The sequence below is a fragment of the Lytechinus pictus genome, chromosome 8 (genome assembly GCF_037042905.1).
Source record: "Lytechinus pictus isolate F3 Inbred chromosome 8, Lp3.0, whole genome shotgun sequence".
Taxonomy (NCBI): Eukaryota; Metazoa; Echinodermata; class Echinoidea; order Temnopleuroida; family Toxopneustidae; genus Lytechinus; species Lytechinus pictus.
The window spans coordinates 19,453,424-19,467,191 of NC_087252.1; the positions used below are offsets into that span (position 1 = coordinate 19,453,424).

The 13,768-nt window shown below is 35.6% G+C and overlaps 1 protein-coding gene across 2 annotated transcripts in view; it reads left to right on the top strand.

Annotated features, from left to right (window-relative positions):
• LOC129267072 (low-density lipoprotein receptor-related protein 2-like) overlaps positions 1-13,628 on the top strand; it is a 44,246-nt gene extending 30,618 nt beyond the window's left edge. The window contains exons 12-22 of one of the 2 annotated variants that reach the window (XM_064103723.1): positions 1,443-1,562; positions 2,504-2,626; positions 3,573-3,733; positions 5,590-5,827; positions 6,463-6,582; positions 7,118-7,231; positions 8,672-8,794; positions 9,882-10,259; positions 10,966-11,085; positions 12,251-12,370; positions 12,967-13,628. In XM_064103723.1, the coding sequence (XP_063959793.1) occupies positions 1,443-1,562; positions 2,504-2,626; positions 3,573-3,733; positions 5,590-5,827; positions 6,463-6,582; positions 7,118-7,231; positions 8,672-8,794; positions 9,882-10,259; positions 10,966-11,085; positions 12,251-12,370; positions 12,967-13,241 (1,892 nt within the window). In that variant the 3' untranslated portion in view covers positions 13,242-13,628. The remainder of the gene's footprint in view (positions 1-1,442; positions 1,563-2,503; positions 2,627-3,572; positions 3,734-5,589; positions 5,828-6,462; positions 6,583-7,117; positions 7,232-8,671; positions 8,795-9,881; positions 10,260-10,965; positions 11,086-12,250; positions 12,371-12,966) is intronic. The other variant, XM_064103724.1, reaches the window with a different exon arrangement.
• The last annotated feature ends 140 nt before the right edge of the window (positions 13,629-13,768 follow it).

Genomic DNA, 13,768 nt, shown 5'->3' on the forward strand with positions numbered 1-13,768 from the left:
ATTTCACTCTAGTCCCACATACTAATATTCATGTTAGTAAAAGTGTTTACCAGTTACATGATTTCTTCCAATCTTAAGTTACAGTATGCATGCACATGAAAAGAAATTAAGCTCATCAGTTCACAAATGAAACATTAAACATTTATGCTCATGAATAGGTATCTGTTTAGGCATTTTGATGTTCAGCAATATATATCATATATATATATATATATTCTTGTTAGTAAAGTGTTTACTTTTATCATCAAATTGTTGAGTATATGCCTATTTACTAACAAGAATATATATATATATATATATATATGTATATATATGACATATATTGCTGAACATCAAATTGCCTAAACTATTCATGAGCATAAATGTTTAATGTTTCATTTGTGAACTGATGAGCTTAATTTCTTTTCATGTGCATGCATACTGTAACTTAAGATGGGAAGAAATCATGTAAATGGTTAACACTTTACTAACATGAATATCAGTATGTAGGACTAGAGTGAAATTTCATGGTATCTTTGGAAGAGTTTTAAAAGGTGAAGAAATAAAATATCATCATTGATTTTAACATATTTTGTCAATATCATACTAATAATTAACATACATGAAAATCAAGTTAAAAAATTATTTGTCCGGGGGTCAAACTCAAGGTCAAAGTAAAGGTCAAAGGTCACGACCTTATAAATTGCTCCAATACATTATTTGATGCATGTTTTGGATTCCTCTCTGAATTTCCTAATAAATGGTACCTGTTTCATGAAAAATGGTCAACACGTTACGACGCAGTGGCCATTGAAAGTTGAGGGTCACGCCCATTTTTGTCAAAACAAGGAGAAAAGGGCGGGCCGTAGCGCGAGAACCGACGGACCAATTGGACTAATTTTTTTTGTTTTGTGCGTGGGCCATGGTGAATTTTATGTGTACCAATTTACAACGAATTCCGAGAGGGTCGGGTGCAAAATTGCACATTCATTGGGTGAATTGGCATGGAATGACCCTATACCATTGAAAAATTTATGTAAGGGATACTAGTATGGAGGAGAAAGAGAAGGGTAGATTTTAAATGTAGTGAAGAAGATCAGTTTCTTAATATTGAACAGGATGAATACAGGTGTGAAGGTAAAAATACTAGGATGGAGGCGAAAGAAAAGGATGGATGATAAATGTTGTGATGGAGAGGTTCAGCGTCGTGATAGTGGAGAGTAGCCCGCAGGTCACCTGCATTGACGGTATCGGGCACGTATCTCACACGCAATTGCCCGCAGAAGTGCGGGCCGCAAGTCTGATTTACACACAGAAAAGTATTGAACATGCTCAAAACTTTGCGGATGAGTTGCGGGCAATCACCCGCAACTCACCCACAAGGCTCGCACCGTACGATGTGACATGGCCTTTACTATTGGTGTGATACGTGTATATTTTGTACAACCTGTTTCCATCAACAGGTTGCCCATATGGTCTGTACCCATGCTACTTTGATGAGTCCATTTGTTACAATTACACTGCCGTTGGATGTGATGGAAACTATGATTGTCCAGGTGGTTCTGATGAATACAACTGTACAGGTAAGATTCTTCTTTCTCATTTTATGTTTTTGTCACGTATTCATCTCATCTTTCAGGGGGGCTGTTTAATAATTAATTCAATCAAATTCTCAAATCACTGTTTCAATCCATTGACCACCTAAGTTGAAACAAAATTTGTTCATTAGAAATTGTTTTTAGCAAGTATTCTGAATTGAAGTGTTATTTGTAAGTAGGGTTTGAAGGTTCTGATAAAGTGACTCTCACTTTGTTAAATAACAAACACCCCAGAATATTTTGGTTACGTTTTAAAGAACATGACTAAGTTTCATTCAGCAGTTACTCTAATAATCTGAGGCATCTTACAAATGGCGTTATAATAATAATCCACTTTTATAGTGTGCGTCCCAGAAAAAAGGAAAGCAGGATTCACCACATTGTTTTTCAAAGGAAAATTAATTATGATATTTCATTTACATCATCATACAATTCAATTTCTCTACATTTTAATATCTATTATGTGATGAACACTTCACACAATAATGAGCAAGACAAGTTTAAAATTTTAATGTCAAAATCAGGCTGCGCAGAAAAATCGGAATAGATTGGGTCATGATACGACCACCGTGCTTATTCGACGATTGGCTCATTAGCATTTATATTGTTTTCTTTGTTAAGTTTCTCTCACTGATCCCTGAAATGAGAGTGTATTCAGATTAACATGTGAGTTTTTGTGCAAATTGTTTCTGATAGGCCTCAGTGTTATTGTTTGTAATCTTCCATGCATGAAAGATTTGCCAAGCTTTTGGGCTCAACATTAAATTCATAGTAAAAACATGTTTAATAATTGTCAAATCTATCTCCGAAAAACGGGATTCCTTTTTGGTGGGGCGCACTGTATATCGCTTTATACATGAAAACAATGCAGCAAAGCATTATAATTACATGTATATCAATTTGTGTTTTTCTGTGTCTTTCCTTAGGATGTTTTGCATGTAATGGTTCTTCGGGATGTTTACTTGACCTTCAAATTTGTAACTTCTATAACGATTGTCCTGATGGGGAAGATGAGGCTAATAATCTTTGCAATCATACAGAGTTTAAAAGTAAGTCTCTATTATATACGGTAGTTAATAATTTATTTTGTATACAGTGGTGCTCTAAGGTAAGTAAACCTCAGCAGAAAATGAATATATGTAAGGTGTTCAAGTTCTGCCATGTTTTGTGAAGTCCGGTGATCAAATAAAACATTCAATAAAGTGTGTTTCTCTGGGATCACCAAACTTTGTAGTGTTGTTGTCTACATCAACACTCAGCATGAAGGAGTGCATTTTTTTGGTGGGGTTCACAAACTGTTTTTATATAAACGCAAAAAGAAATTCACATGAATTATTGAAATGTGACTATGTTGACTTCAATATGCACACACTGTTACAGCACTTGTCTGATCACTTGCTTTTCATCTCAACATCCAAGTTAATCCAAGTAAGTAAGTAATTTTTCATGATGGTTTGTGCCACATCAGAAAATCTACATGTATGTATATAAGTTATATAGATATATAGAATCTCAATCTTCCGAAATAAAAACGAAATGATCTATATCTTACAACAGCTGCATTCATCTGCAATCTAGCCTATCACAGAAAAAATGAACTTTATCTCAGAACAAGTAATTTTGAGCTTTCTCTCTTACTGATTAATGCTGTGGAAGTAATGCAGCTGTCTGTAATACCCGGCGCAAGTGTCACTCCGCCTCTAACAGCCCTCTATCTGTTGTTAATTTATCATATGTTAACTTCAGTACAATCTTAAAAATGCTATCATTCTCTCTTTTACACATACTCTTCTGCTCTTTCTGTATTTCGTATACTCTCTTGCTCTCTAATACTCTCTCTCTCACATACTTTCTCCCCCCCCTCTCTCTCTCTCTGTATCCCTTATTCTCTCTTGCTCTCTTATACTCTCTCTCTCACATACTTTCTCCCCCTTTCTCTCTCTCTCTTATTCCCTTCATCCCTCCTCCTTTTCTCTGTCTCCTTTTATTCCAAAGGTTTACATGACATCCAAGTTGGCGTTTGGACAGACTTCAGTGAAGTATTAGTATCCCAAAGAATTCTTGATGATCGTAATACTCCAGCTAGTAAATTCTACGATTTCACCCACTATGCCTTTGAAAGTCCTGAAAGATCTACATTGTTTATGGAGATACAGGTTTGTCTTTAATCATTTACTATATATATACTGCATTTTATAAAATGTTCTGAGTGACAGGCATATGACTCTTGGCAGACTTAATTTTTGAAATGTTACGGCATACAGTAAATCAATAATCAACATTATCCAGTCACTTTAAGTAAGGCTACTGATCTTTATTTTATAGTACATGTTCTTATGTTAGGTTGGCGTTTCATCAACAGTTTTCAACAAGTTGTCAGATTTGACAACTTTCCCTGAGTTTGTTTGTCTGAGAACCATTGTTACTATGGTAACTGTCAGATAAAACTGGACTTGTCAAATTAACCCTATCTAGGCCCACGACGATTCAGGCAATATTTTCGCTGCGCGAAATGTTTTGACCGCGACTGACTTTTTACTTTCAAGACTTTATGAAACTTTTTAGACCACATTTGCGATGCCCGGGTACACGGTTCTGAAATTAAGCTACATTATGTAAGTGCTTGTCAGACCAAAAATTGCTCAAAAACGTGATTTCGTGTACAAAGTCAATGCAAATTGTGTTTTCAACCAAATATCATAAATGTATGATTATTTTTAGTTTTACTGGTCTAAATTGATTTGTTTTATGCTTGGTATGATCTCAAAAGAGTTCCCAACAAATAAAGAAATTGCAAAAAACAAAGATATAAAAGAAATTGATCTGACATCGCAATTTTTTTCATGTACATTTGCTAAGAAAACCCCAAAGAGGTTCTATAACAAGAATTAGAACATTTCGAGCTTTATTTAGGGAGTAAGAGGAAAAAGTATGATTTTGCATACTAATTACGCATAAATTAGCATAATTGCTTTATAACTATTTGCATGAAATAAATTACTAGAAAACATGCGTTCCGACTTTCGGCGCGATCGTGTGATCAATGGCCGAGATCTCAACTGGGACCAGGCCCCCCCCCCCCCGCCATATGAACTCCCAAAATAACCCGGCCTAGATAGGGTTAATCATACAAATAAAAGTTGAAAATCTTAGAAAAACTGAAGTTGCCATGCAGATACATGTAAACCCTGGCACAGTCACATGCAAAATCTTTGATTGGTACACTTTTCACTTGTCCACACATTTGTCTTATTGGATAATGCTTTGTTTTTTGAATGATTATTGGTATATATTCGTAATTCAAAATTTAGGGTTTAAATAATTGTTTTCAGTGAAATTCTGTTAAATACATTTTCTTCCTGAATTCCAAAAATTTTGTCTGTTTTCCATATTGTGGAAAAATGCAGAATCAAGAATCAGTTATCTTCATCGAAATGGAAGAGATCTTGTCAATATTGTGGACATAGAATGTAACGATGTATGATTCGGACTCCACATTATGGGGAGAGCTCTGGCCCAGTGGTTCAGTCCCCGAATTTATAAACATATACCTGTCGGTTTGAACTCCAGTCATTGCGTCAATTTCCTTCAGCAAGAAATTATCCTTATGCTACACTCAACCCAGGTGGATGTTTCATGAAGCTGTTTGCAAGTTAAGAACAACTTCAGAATGACTGGTGTACCTTACGCGCTAAATAATCACCAATGAACATAAATGGTGAATATCATTCACCACAATAAAGGATCACCAGTCGTACTTAAAGTCACTCTTAACTTACGAACAGCTTTATGAAACGGCCCCCAGGTGAGGTAAAAGGTTACCTTGCAGGAATGTATTCCTTGAAATACTTGTTTGCAATAAAAGGCATACAGGGTTAAAGTAAGGCTAATGTTAATCTAGTCTCTCAAAAACAGTTGTGGATTTTAAAAGGTACATGATACAGGTACGTGGTATACAAGGACCAAATATTATCATAATCAAGTATTATATTCTCCTGCATATTATATTCAGAATTTGACTGTGAATCTGACCGGACCTCTCTTGGAACTTGTTCATGTCTCGGCTGGCTATGGGACTGACCCAACAGATATCGGGACAACCCTAGCATACGCAAATGGATATGGATATTTTGAAAGCCCTAGCTACAGCAGCAACTTTTCTCTTGTTGATAATAAAGGATATCTTCTTATCGCCATCCCCAAATCTGTTGCTGGAACCTTCAATATCACTTTCAGAGTCACAGCCATAGGTAGGAACTGTTGTTAATGTATAAAAAAGTGTAAATAGTGTAAACACCTGGGGGGTGTTTCACAAAGATTTAATTATGAATTAGAGTCATACTTTAGACGGATATATGCTATGCCATGCGCAATCTTATTGATCAATACGCAGTAGTGGGCGTCCTCATGACACGATCTGACCAATGTGGTTTGCCTTTTATACCACAAGCATCTAGATATTTAAGTGTGACTATAAGTCATACTTAAATCTTTGTGAAACATCCCCTGGTCTGAAATTCATGTAGCACAGTCAAATAGGGCTAAACATTGATTTATTGAGAGTGTCATCAGACCTTTGAAATGCTAAGTGGTTCCTCCTTCATATTTAAGTTGGTTTTGATTGTTTGATTCAATATTCTTAGAAGGGAGATGGGAGGGGGTTTGTTTCACAAACAGTTCGGTATGATCAAAGGCCAACATGCATGCATGTTGCTGAATTTTCATCTGCTTTACATTGACAATCAAGAGCACACTCACTGAGCTTGAGTTAACCAATGAGGTGATGTACTTCATATAATTGCAAGCATCTTATGTTACTAAGTTGCTTGTAATTCAATAAAAAAAATCTCTCCTGATGCTAAATATTCTGTTGATTTTTATTCAGAATGTGAGTATCCAGAGGAACTCTGCAATGGATCTCTGCACTGCCTCAACAGAATACAGGAAACATGTGATGGTGAAGTTCAGTGTCTTGATAGTGGAGAGGATGAATATGGATGTGAAGGTAAGAATACTAGGCTGGAGAAGAAAGAGAAGGATAGATAATGTATGTAAAGAAAAAGTAATGAAGAAGTAAATAATGCATTGCCAGATTCGTAGATCATGTTTTGTACTACCGATTTATCTTGAAAATGTCGAGGGAGGGGGGGGGGCCATAATGCCTTCCCCATGGGATACATTGAACTTTTTGTGAAACACCATCTAGGATTGAAACTTTAGTTTATGTTGACTAACTTTCTAGAAACCATTGTCCATGACTGGTGTGTTCGCTCAGTTGGTAGAGCTTCCTTCACGCAACTGGGATGTCGTGATTTCAAGCCCCAGTCCCGTCCGACCAAAAAGACGTTATGAAATAGGAATACTGCAAGCCTGTGTGGCTTTAAACAATTTAAGGCATAGATGGTGCTGCGCAGTGACTGCCAGGTCCATGATCAATTGGGCAAAACAAATTATCAGAGTATTTCTATTTCAGATTTCTATTTTAAACAATAACATATGAATGTACGGATTCTTGAATTTTCCTTCTCTTTGTGTGACAGAATGTTTCCAAGGAGAATATTGCTGGTATGACTATTATAAGTGCGTTCAGCCTCGTGATAGATGTAATGGACTTTATGACTGTGCAAGTGGAAGTGATGAGAGTGATTGCCCAGGTAAGTACGAACACTTAACTTTGTAGTATATGCTTAAAATAAATAAAGACTTCTCCATATTCACACAGTTCTCTTATATTAATATTTGTTCTTTACTAATACTTGTTCCTATACTAATGCTTGTTCTTATACTAATACTTGTTCTTATACTAATACTTGTTCTTATACTAATACTTGTTCTTATACTAATACTTGTTCTTATAGTAATACTTGTTCTTATACTAATACTTGTTTTTATACTAATACTTGTTCTTATAATAATACTTGTTCTTATACTAATACTTGTTCTTATACTAATGCTTGTTCTTATACTAATACTTGTTCTTATACTAATACTTGTTCTTATACTAGTACTTGTTCTTATACTAATACATGTACTTGTTCTTATACTTATGCTTGTTCTTATACTAATACTTCTTCTTATAATAATACAAGTTCTTACACTAGTGATTGTTCTTATACTAATGCTTGCTCTTATACTAATGATTGTTCTTATACTATTACTTCTTCTTATACTTATACTTGTTTTTATACTAGTACTTGTGCTCAAACTAATGCTACTTTTTTTAATAATACTTGTTTTGAGTGCCTACTCTGATACAGATCCTCATTAATTAATATACATATAACTGCTAAAATTAGAAAATGCCCAGATTTTCGATCACATTTGATTTAGCATTTCATCTCTGGTGATTATTTGCATATTTAATATGTCATTTAAATGATTGTTTATGTAATTTAGTGCTAAGACACAACACATATTTAGTGCTATTGTTGTTTGACATTGGTCTTATTTGCCCGGGTTCTCCACCATGTTGTGTATGTTAGGCATGAAGTTGCTCTTTTATCTCAGCCAACATGAAATAGAGGCACAAGGAAAATTTGCTTATACAGTTCATTCTTATGGAAAATTGAATAATCCAATGATAACAAGAGTAAGAGTATGAGTCTAGTGGTTACCGGGTACTCTATTAAAGGCCTGTATTCTCAAAATAAGTTTTAGTTATGCCATATGCATATTTCCTGTATTATCGTGCTTCATTTATGTGCCCTTTGCCGGAAGCGTGCATTTATAATTGGACCTTTCTGGCCTATAATACTACCTGTAGAAGTATTGCACAAGTCGTGATTACTTACTGAAACTAGTGAAATGCATCTTATCAAATTATATTAGATGTTTTCTTTATTGTAAGTTGGTTCTGACAGCAAGCTTTGTGATAACTTGGATGTTGTCTCGTAGAACCTGGTGATGACGCTTGGCACCACTCATTCCAAACCCTTCCCTCCTTTTCCGCGAACTGACATCTTGATGAATGAGAGCAAGTTATGTACAGTCCTTAAGACTAGATGTTATGCTGAGCGAAGTTAGTGTTATTATCATGATTATATTGTTGTTTTTATTATTACTATTGCTATTGCTCTTATTGAATTTCTCTAAAGGATGTATTCTCTGTAACGGAACTGCTTGGTGCCCTGCGGATATCCAAGTTTGTGACTATATAAAGGATTGCCCAAGTAATGATGATGAGGCAGAAAGTCGCTGTAACCATATTGCTTTCATTGGTAAGAACTTTGCCCTTATACCTAATTCCCTCCTGCATAAATGTAATTACTCATTCATGATTTTCGATCAGGGGAGAATTTCATGAAATTAAATGTTAGATGTTTCATGCGACACGCCGGTTTACCCGACTGTTACCATAGTAGCCATGCTTCTCAGCCAATAAAATTCAAGGAAACTTGTGAGATGACATATGTTGGTGAAATGCTCCCTTGGATAGTTGATCGGTAGGTTTATTTCATTGTTTTGATTAAAAAATCATTTGCCTGGCCTGTAAGCACACCTAATTGCGAAAAATCCTGTATTTCCCCGTTGAGGAGTCCATTCTTGGCCCCGTCTTACAAAGAGTTGCAATTGATCTGATCAACATCAACTATAGAAAGCCAGCAACGTGCACATCTATGAAAATGCATGTTCAAAATAGTTTTGATGTATATTCATAGATTCATTGTTTTCTTGACAATTTGGTGTGCTTGCCTTTGGTTTCAAAGGACATTTTGCAAATCTACTGTAGTAAAATTTATGATACCTATGGATTTCCATAGAGTTATGATTGATTGGATCAATCGTAACTTTTTGTAAGACGGGGCCCGGAAATTCCTATAGGCTTTGTTTCTGGGTCACCCGTTTTCAGGAAGCAATGGGTTAATTTTATTCTTTCCTGACTGGAACCACGAAGTCCATGTGGAAAGCCTACATAATAGTAAACAAGTTTACCAATCCTGCGTTCATTGGCCAAACATCATTCAAAGAATGTCCATAGTTATGGCTTGCAGTAAGACAGCATACTTCCAGTTTCTTCTTTGTCAGTTTTCTTCTCTGACTTTCATTATTCACATTTTTTTCTGGCTCTGTATTTTCTCACTCCCATCCTCGCTCTGTGTTTCTTCTTTGTCAATTTCATTTTATCTCTTGCTGTCTCTATGCAAATTCATCTCTTTGCCTCAATACCCTTTCTATTTTTCTCCACCTCTTTTTACAATACCCCTTATCACCTTTCCCCTCCCCTTCTATATTGTTATATCTTGATGTAATCACATTCCATTTCTCTCATCTCCATGGTCTCATTTCTACTTTGATATTCAATAGATGATGTTGATCTTGCTCCTGGGGAGTCTATTACCATTGAGAGAAGTTGGTTGGATGGTGCTTACGGGGATCGCAACACACCCGCCAGCAACTTCTACAACTTTACCCACTATGTTTTCACCTCTCCTCCTGGGACAACACTCTTTGTCGAGATGCAAGAGATCATTGTGGGTGGGGATCCCGGCCCCCTGCAAGCTCAGTTCAAAGTTTTAGTCGGGTCTGGAATCAATCCTGGCAATGATGAGAATACTGTAGCATACTTTGGTCTGTATCACAACAACACCATAAGTAATTCAATACCTGATTCTGTGGGCTACGTGCTTATAGCCATCCCGAAAGATGTTAAAGCCAACGTCACGTTCCGAGTTACTGCAGTCGGTAAGAACCTTCTGCCTCTTTCTTCTACTTTGTCTTCTCTTTCCCCTTTTTTCTATTCTCCTTCCCCTCTTTATTCTGTTTTTTTTTCTTTGTCATTTATTATCCTGTGTGTGATCCACTGGGTGCTTAAAGAAATGTCACTTTACATGAAAACATCGCTTTTACCCTGTACCATTACACCTGGATCTTATTGTACAACATTTATTAAGAGAAAATAAGAAAGCTGCATTCTGCATCTGTGTTGGGAAGCATACAATAGTTTAACTTGAATATCAAGGGGAAAATTAAACTGATGTATGTTTTGATTCATCTAAGAAGAGATACAAATTATGAATAGTCCTGGACCCCATTTCATAAAAAGTTTTTATGATAGCAACTCTTGCTAAAACATCAACTTTCATTGGAAGAGCCAATCAGGATCATTTTCACTGTTGTCATGGTAGTTGACATTCCAGCAAAAGTTGCTATCCCAATTTTTTATGAACAGATTCATTTTCTATTCGTAAAGGGAAAAAAATACAAACCGGTGTGATATACAGTGCTGCTAATCACTGTGTTTAAGGACGTAGGTATTGCGTTTTTTCATGTTTTGTATACTTTGAAGAAAACCCATCGGGTAACTTTAATTTTACAGACTAGCTGTACGTGTTTTCTTAACTTTCAAAAGAAAGCATCCAACATGGATCAACTTAATTTCTTGCCACAGAATGTTCTGAGTTTTCATGCCCAACAAGCGATCCATTCTATGGTAATTGCATCTCTGAGGACTGGGTCTGTGACAACATAACTGATTGCTTGGATGGTAGCGATGAAGCTGATTGTGACGGTGAGTTATGAATTCTAATGAGCTTCAATTACATTTAGCTGGTAAAGTTTCCAACACTATAAATGTCAATTTGATTCTGATGGTAAATGTTCAACCTTGATGAATGTTCATCAGATTTTGATGTTATATTTTGAAACATGATGAGTTAATTTTCCAATGCAGTGACTGTCACACACGGTTTCCTTGTTGAGGCCCCTCGAATGTCACACTTCCTTTGTGGTAATTTCTTAAAATAATCCTGTTTTGAAACCTTATGAATTCAGCCAATGAAAACTTTGGATTTCATGCTATTCAGAAATTTCAGAAATTAGAGAACTTGATGGAAAAAGTGTGATTTTTACCCAATTATATGGTGCCACTTATCAAAAGTGACATTAGGTAGTGTTCATATTTACTAGGAGGGACACTCTCTACAACGCATCAGTTCAGTTGAAAATGGAATTAAAACCACAATGGAGAGCTAAGAGGCTTTTGTCGAAAGTTAGTGGACTGGGACAGGAGATTACATGTATCTGAAGATTTGCACCCAACGAACAATTGTAAATATGCTGTGTCCAGAGTCATGAGATTCCGATGCTGTCCCAGTCCACCAACTTCCATAAGCCTCTCAGCTTCCATTGTGATTTGACTTGCACTTTTAAAGGAATCGGTGTGTTGTACAGAGAATTTCCCTGTAGTAAATGCAAAAAACCTGGATTGTGACAAAGTGCAAACTTTCAGATTTATGGTGAAAATGTTATTTAGGCTCGGAGAAAGTTTTGCACAATTTGCAAGAGAAACAAGAGAAAAGAAATTCTGTTTTGAGGCATGCTTGCAGGCCTGAATTCATATTTTTTATGAAAATAATATATACAAGTTAAACAACCAATTAATATAAAAAAGTAACATTTACCTCTTAATTGGTGCTTGAGGGCAAAGTGGTAAAATTCTTAGGTAAAAAAATCTCACAATTCACATGATTTTTTAGGGAAGAGGGTTTGGTCGCAAGAGGATTTCGATAAACCCAGCCTCTTCAACATTACCATATGATCTTCTATCTGAATGTTAATAATTTCCCTCACACAATGCACATGCCCATTGCCAAATTCAAACTTCCTACGCAATCCTATTTGTTCACTCGCATATTTTTAAATATATATATTTATTTTTTCTTTGTCATCAATAGCTTGCCCTGAAGGTCTGTACCCATGCTACTTTGACGATTCAATCTGTCTTGATTATACTGTCGTTGGATGCGATGGAAACTATGATTGCCCAGGTGGTACTGATGAATACAACTGTACAGGTAAGATTCTTCTTTCTCATTATATTATATAAAGAGGCCTTTGACAACAAAAACCAGGGCACCACTGCATTAAAGTTACCACTATGGTGAATTTGCCATCCAATGGTAACTAGCAGGAAATCCTTTAGTTTCATTGGCTGTTGATCAGTGATACCATGGTATTAACCATTGGATGGCAAAGTTACCATAATAGTAACTTTTGTAGAACAGGGCACTGGCTCCTTTATGCATAGAAGAGAGTGATAATGATCCAATTCATTTTAGTGATATCAAAATGACCATCCAAGCCTTTCTACTGTATTTCGAAATGAATGTATGTGCCAACTTATTCTGGCCAAGTGATGGTTCTTTTTCCTGGCATCCCAGTTTATAGGTGATGCTCTAATATGTATATGTTATATTCATGATTTTTCGCTGTTGATTACAGTGTTTCACAATGTTATGTTTACCTAACCCTACTACATATAGATCTATGCTGGTATCATAACAATTGACTTTTATTTGAAAGACTTTCTCAGGATATTTTTGCTTCCTGCAACTGATGTAACTTAACTTTGACATATTAATTTGTATTTCTTGTATCTTTCCTTTAATAGACTTAGGATGTTTTGCGTGTCCTGGTTTTTCATCATGCTTACATGACCTTCAAGTTTGTAACTACTATAACGATTGTCCTTATGGGGAAGATGAGACAGAAGCTCGCTGCAAACACTCTGATTTTGTCAGTAAGTTTATTGTTTTTATATGTATATGCACACACACACATATATATATATATATATCTTTGAGATCAAGAGTATGGAGAGGATGTTGCAAGATAATACAAATTTTCTTCATCTTTCGTGGGCTTGCCTTTCATCAGGATTATTAAAGGGGTGCTCAGAGCTGAAGAAATTTATATCTACATGTAAATAAATAGAGTAAAATTCTCAAGAGTAAAATGCTGATAATTTAATCAAAATCGGATAACAAATAGCAAAGTTAGTGAATTTTAAAGTTAAGCAATATTTTGGGAAAACAGTTAAAGACACATCATCATGAATACTCATTAAGTGGGCTGATGATATTACATCCCCATTTTCCTTTTTCTAATGTTATTACATGAAATCATAATTGTTTCATTTTTTCATACATGTGTGAATGATATGTCTCCATTGTAATGATATGATTTGCAGCAATAAATATCAAATGCACTAAATCAGTTGTCAATCCAATTGTTTTAGTTCTTGGTAGAAATTTTTTGGATGAACCTAATTTCAAATAAGAAAATACAAAAGAACAAGTGGGGATATGACATCATCAGCCCACCTAATTAATATTCATGAAGACATGCCTAGAACTGTTTCACCGGAATAATGCAAACCTCTAAAATTCAATAACTTTGTTATTTGTTCTCCG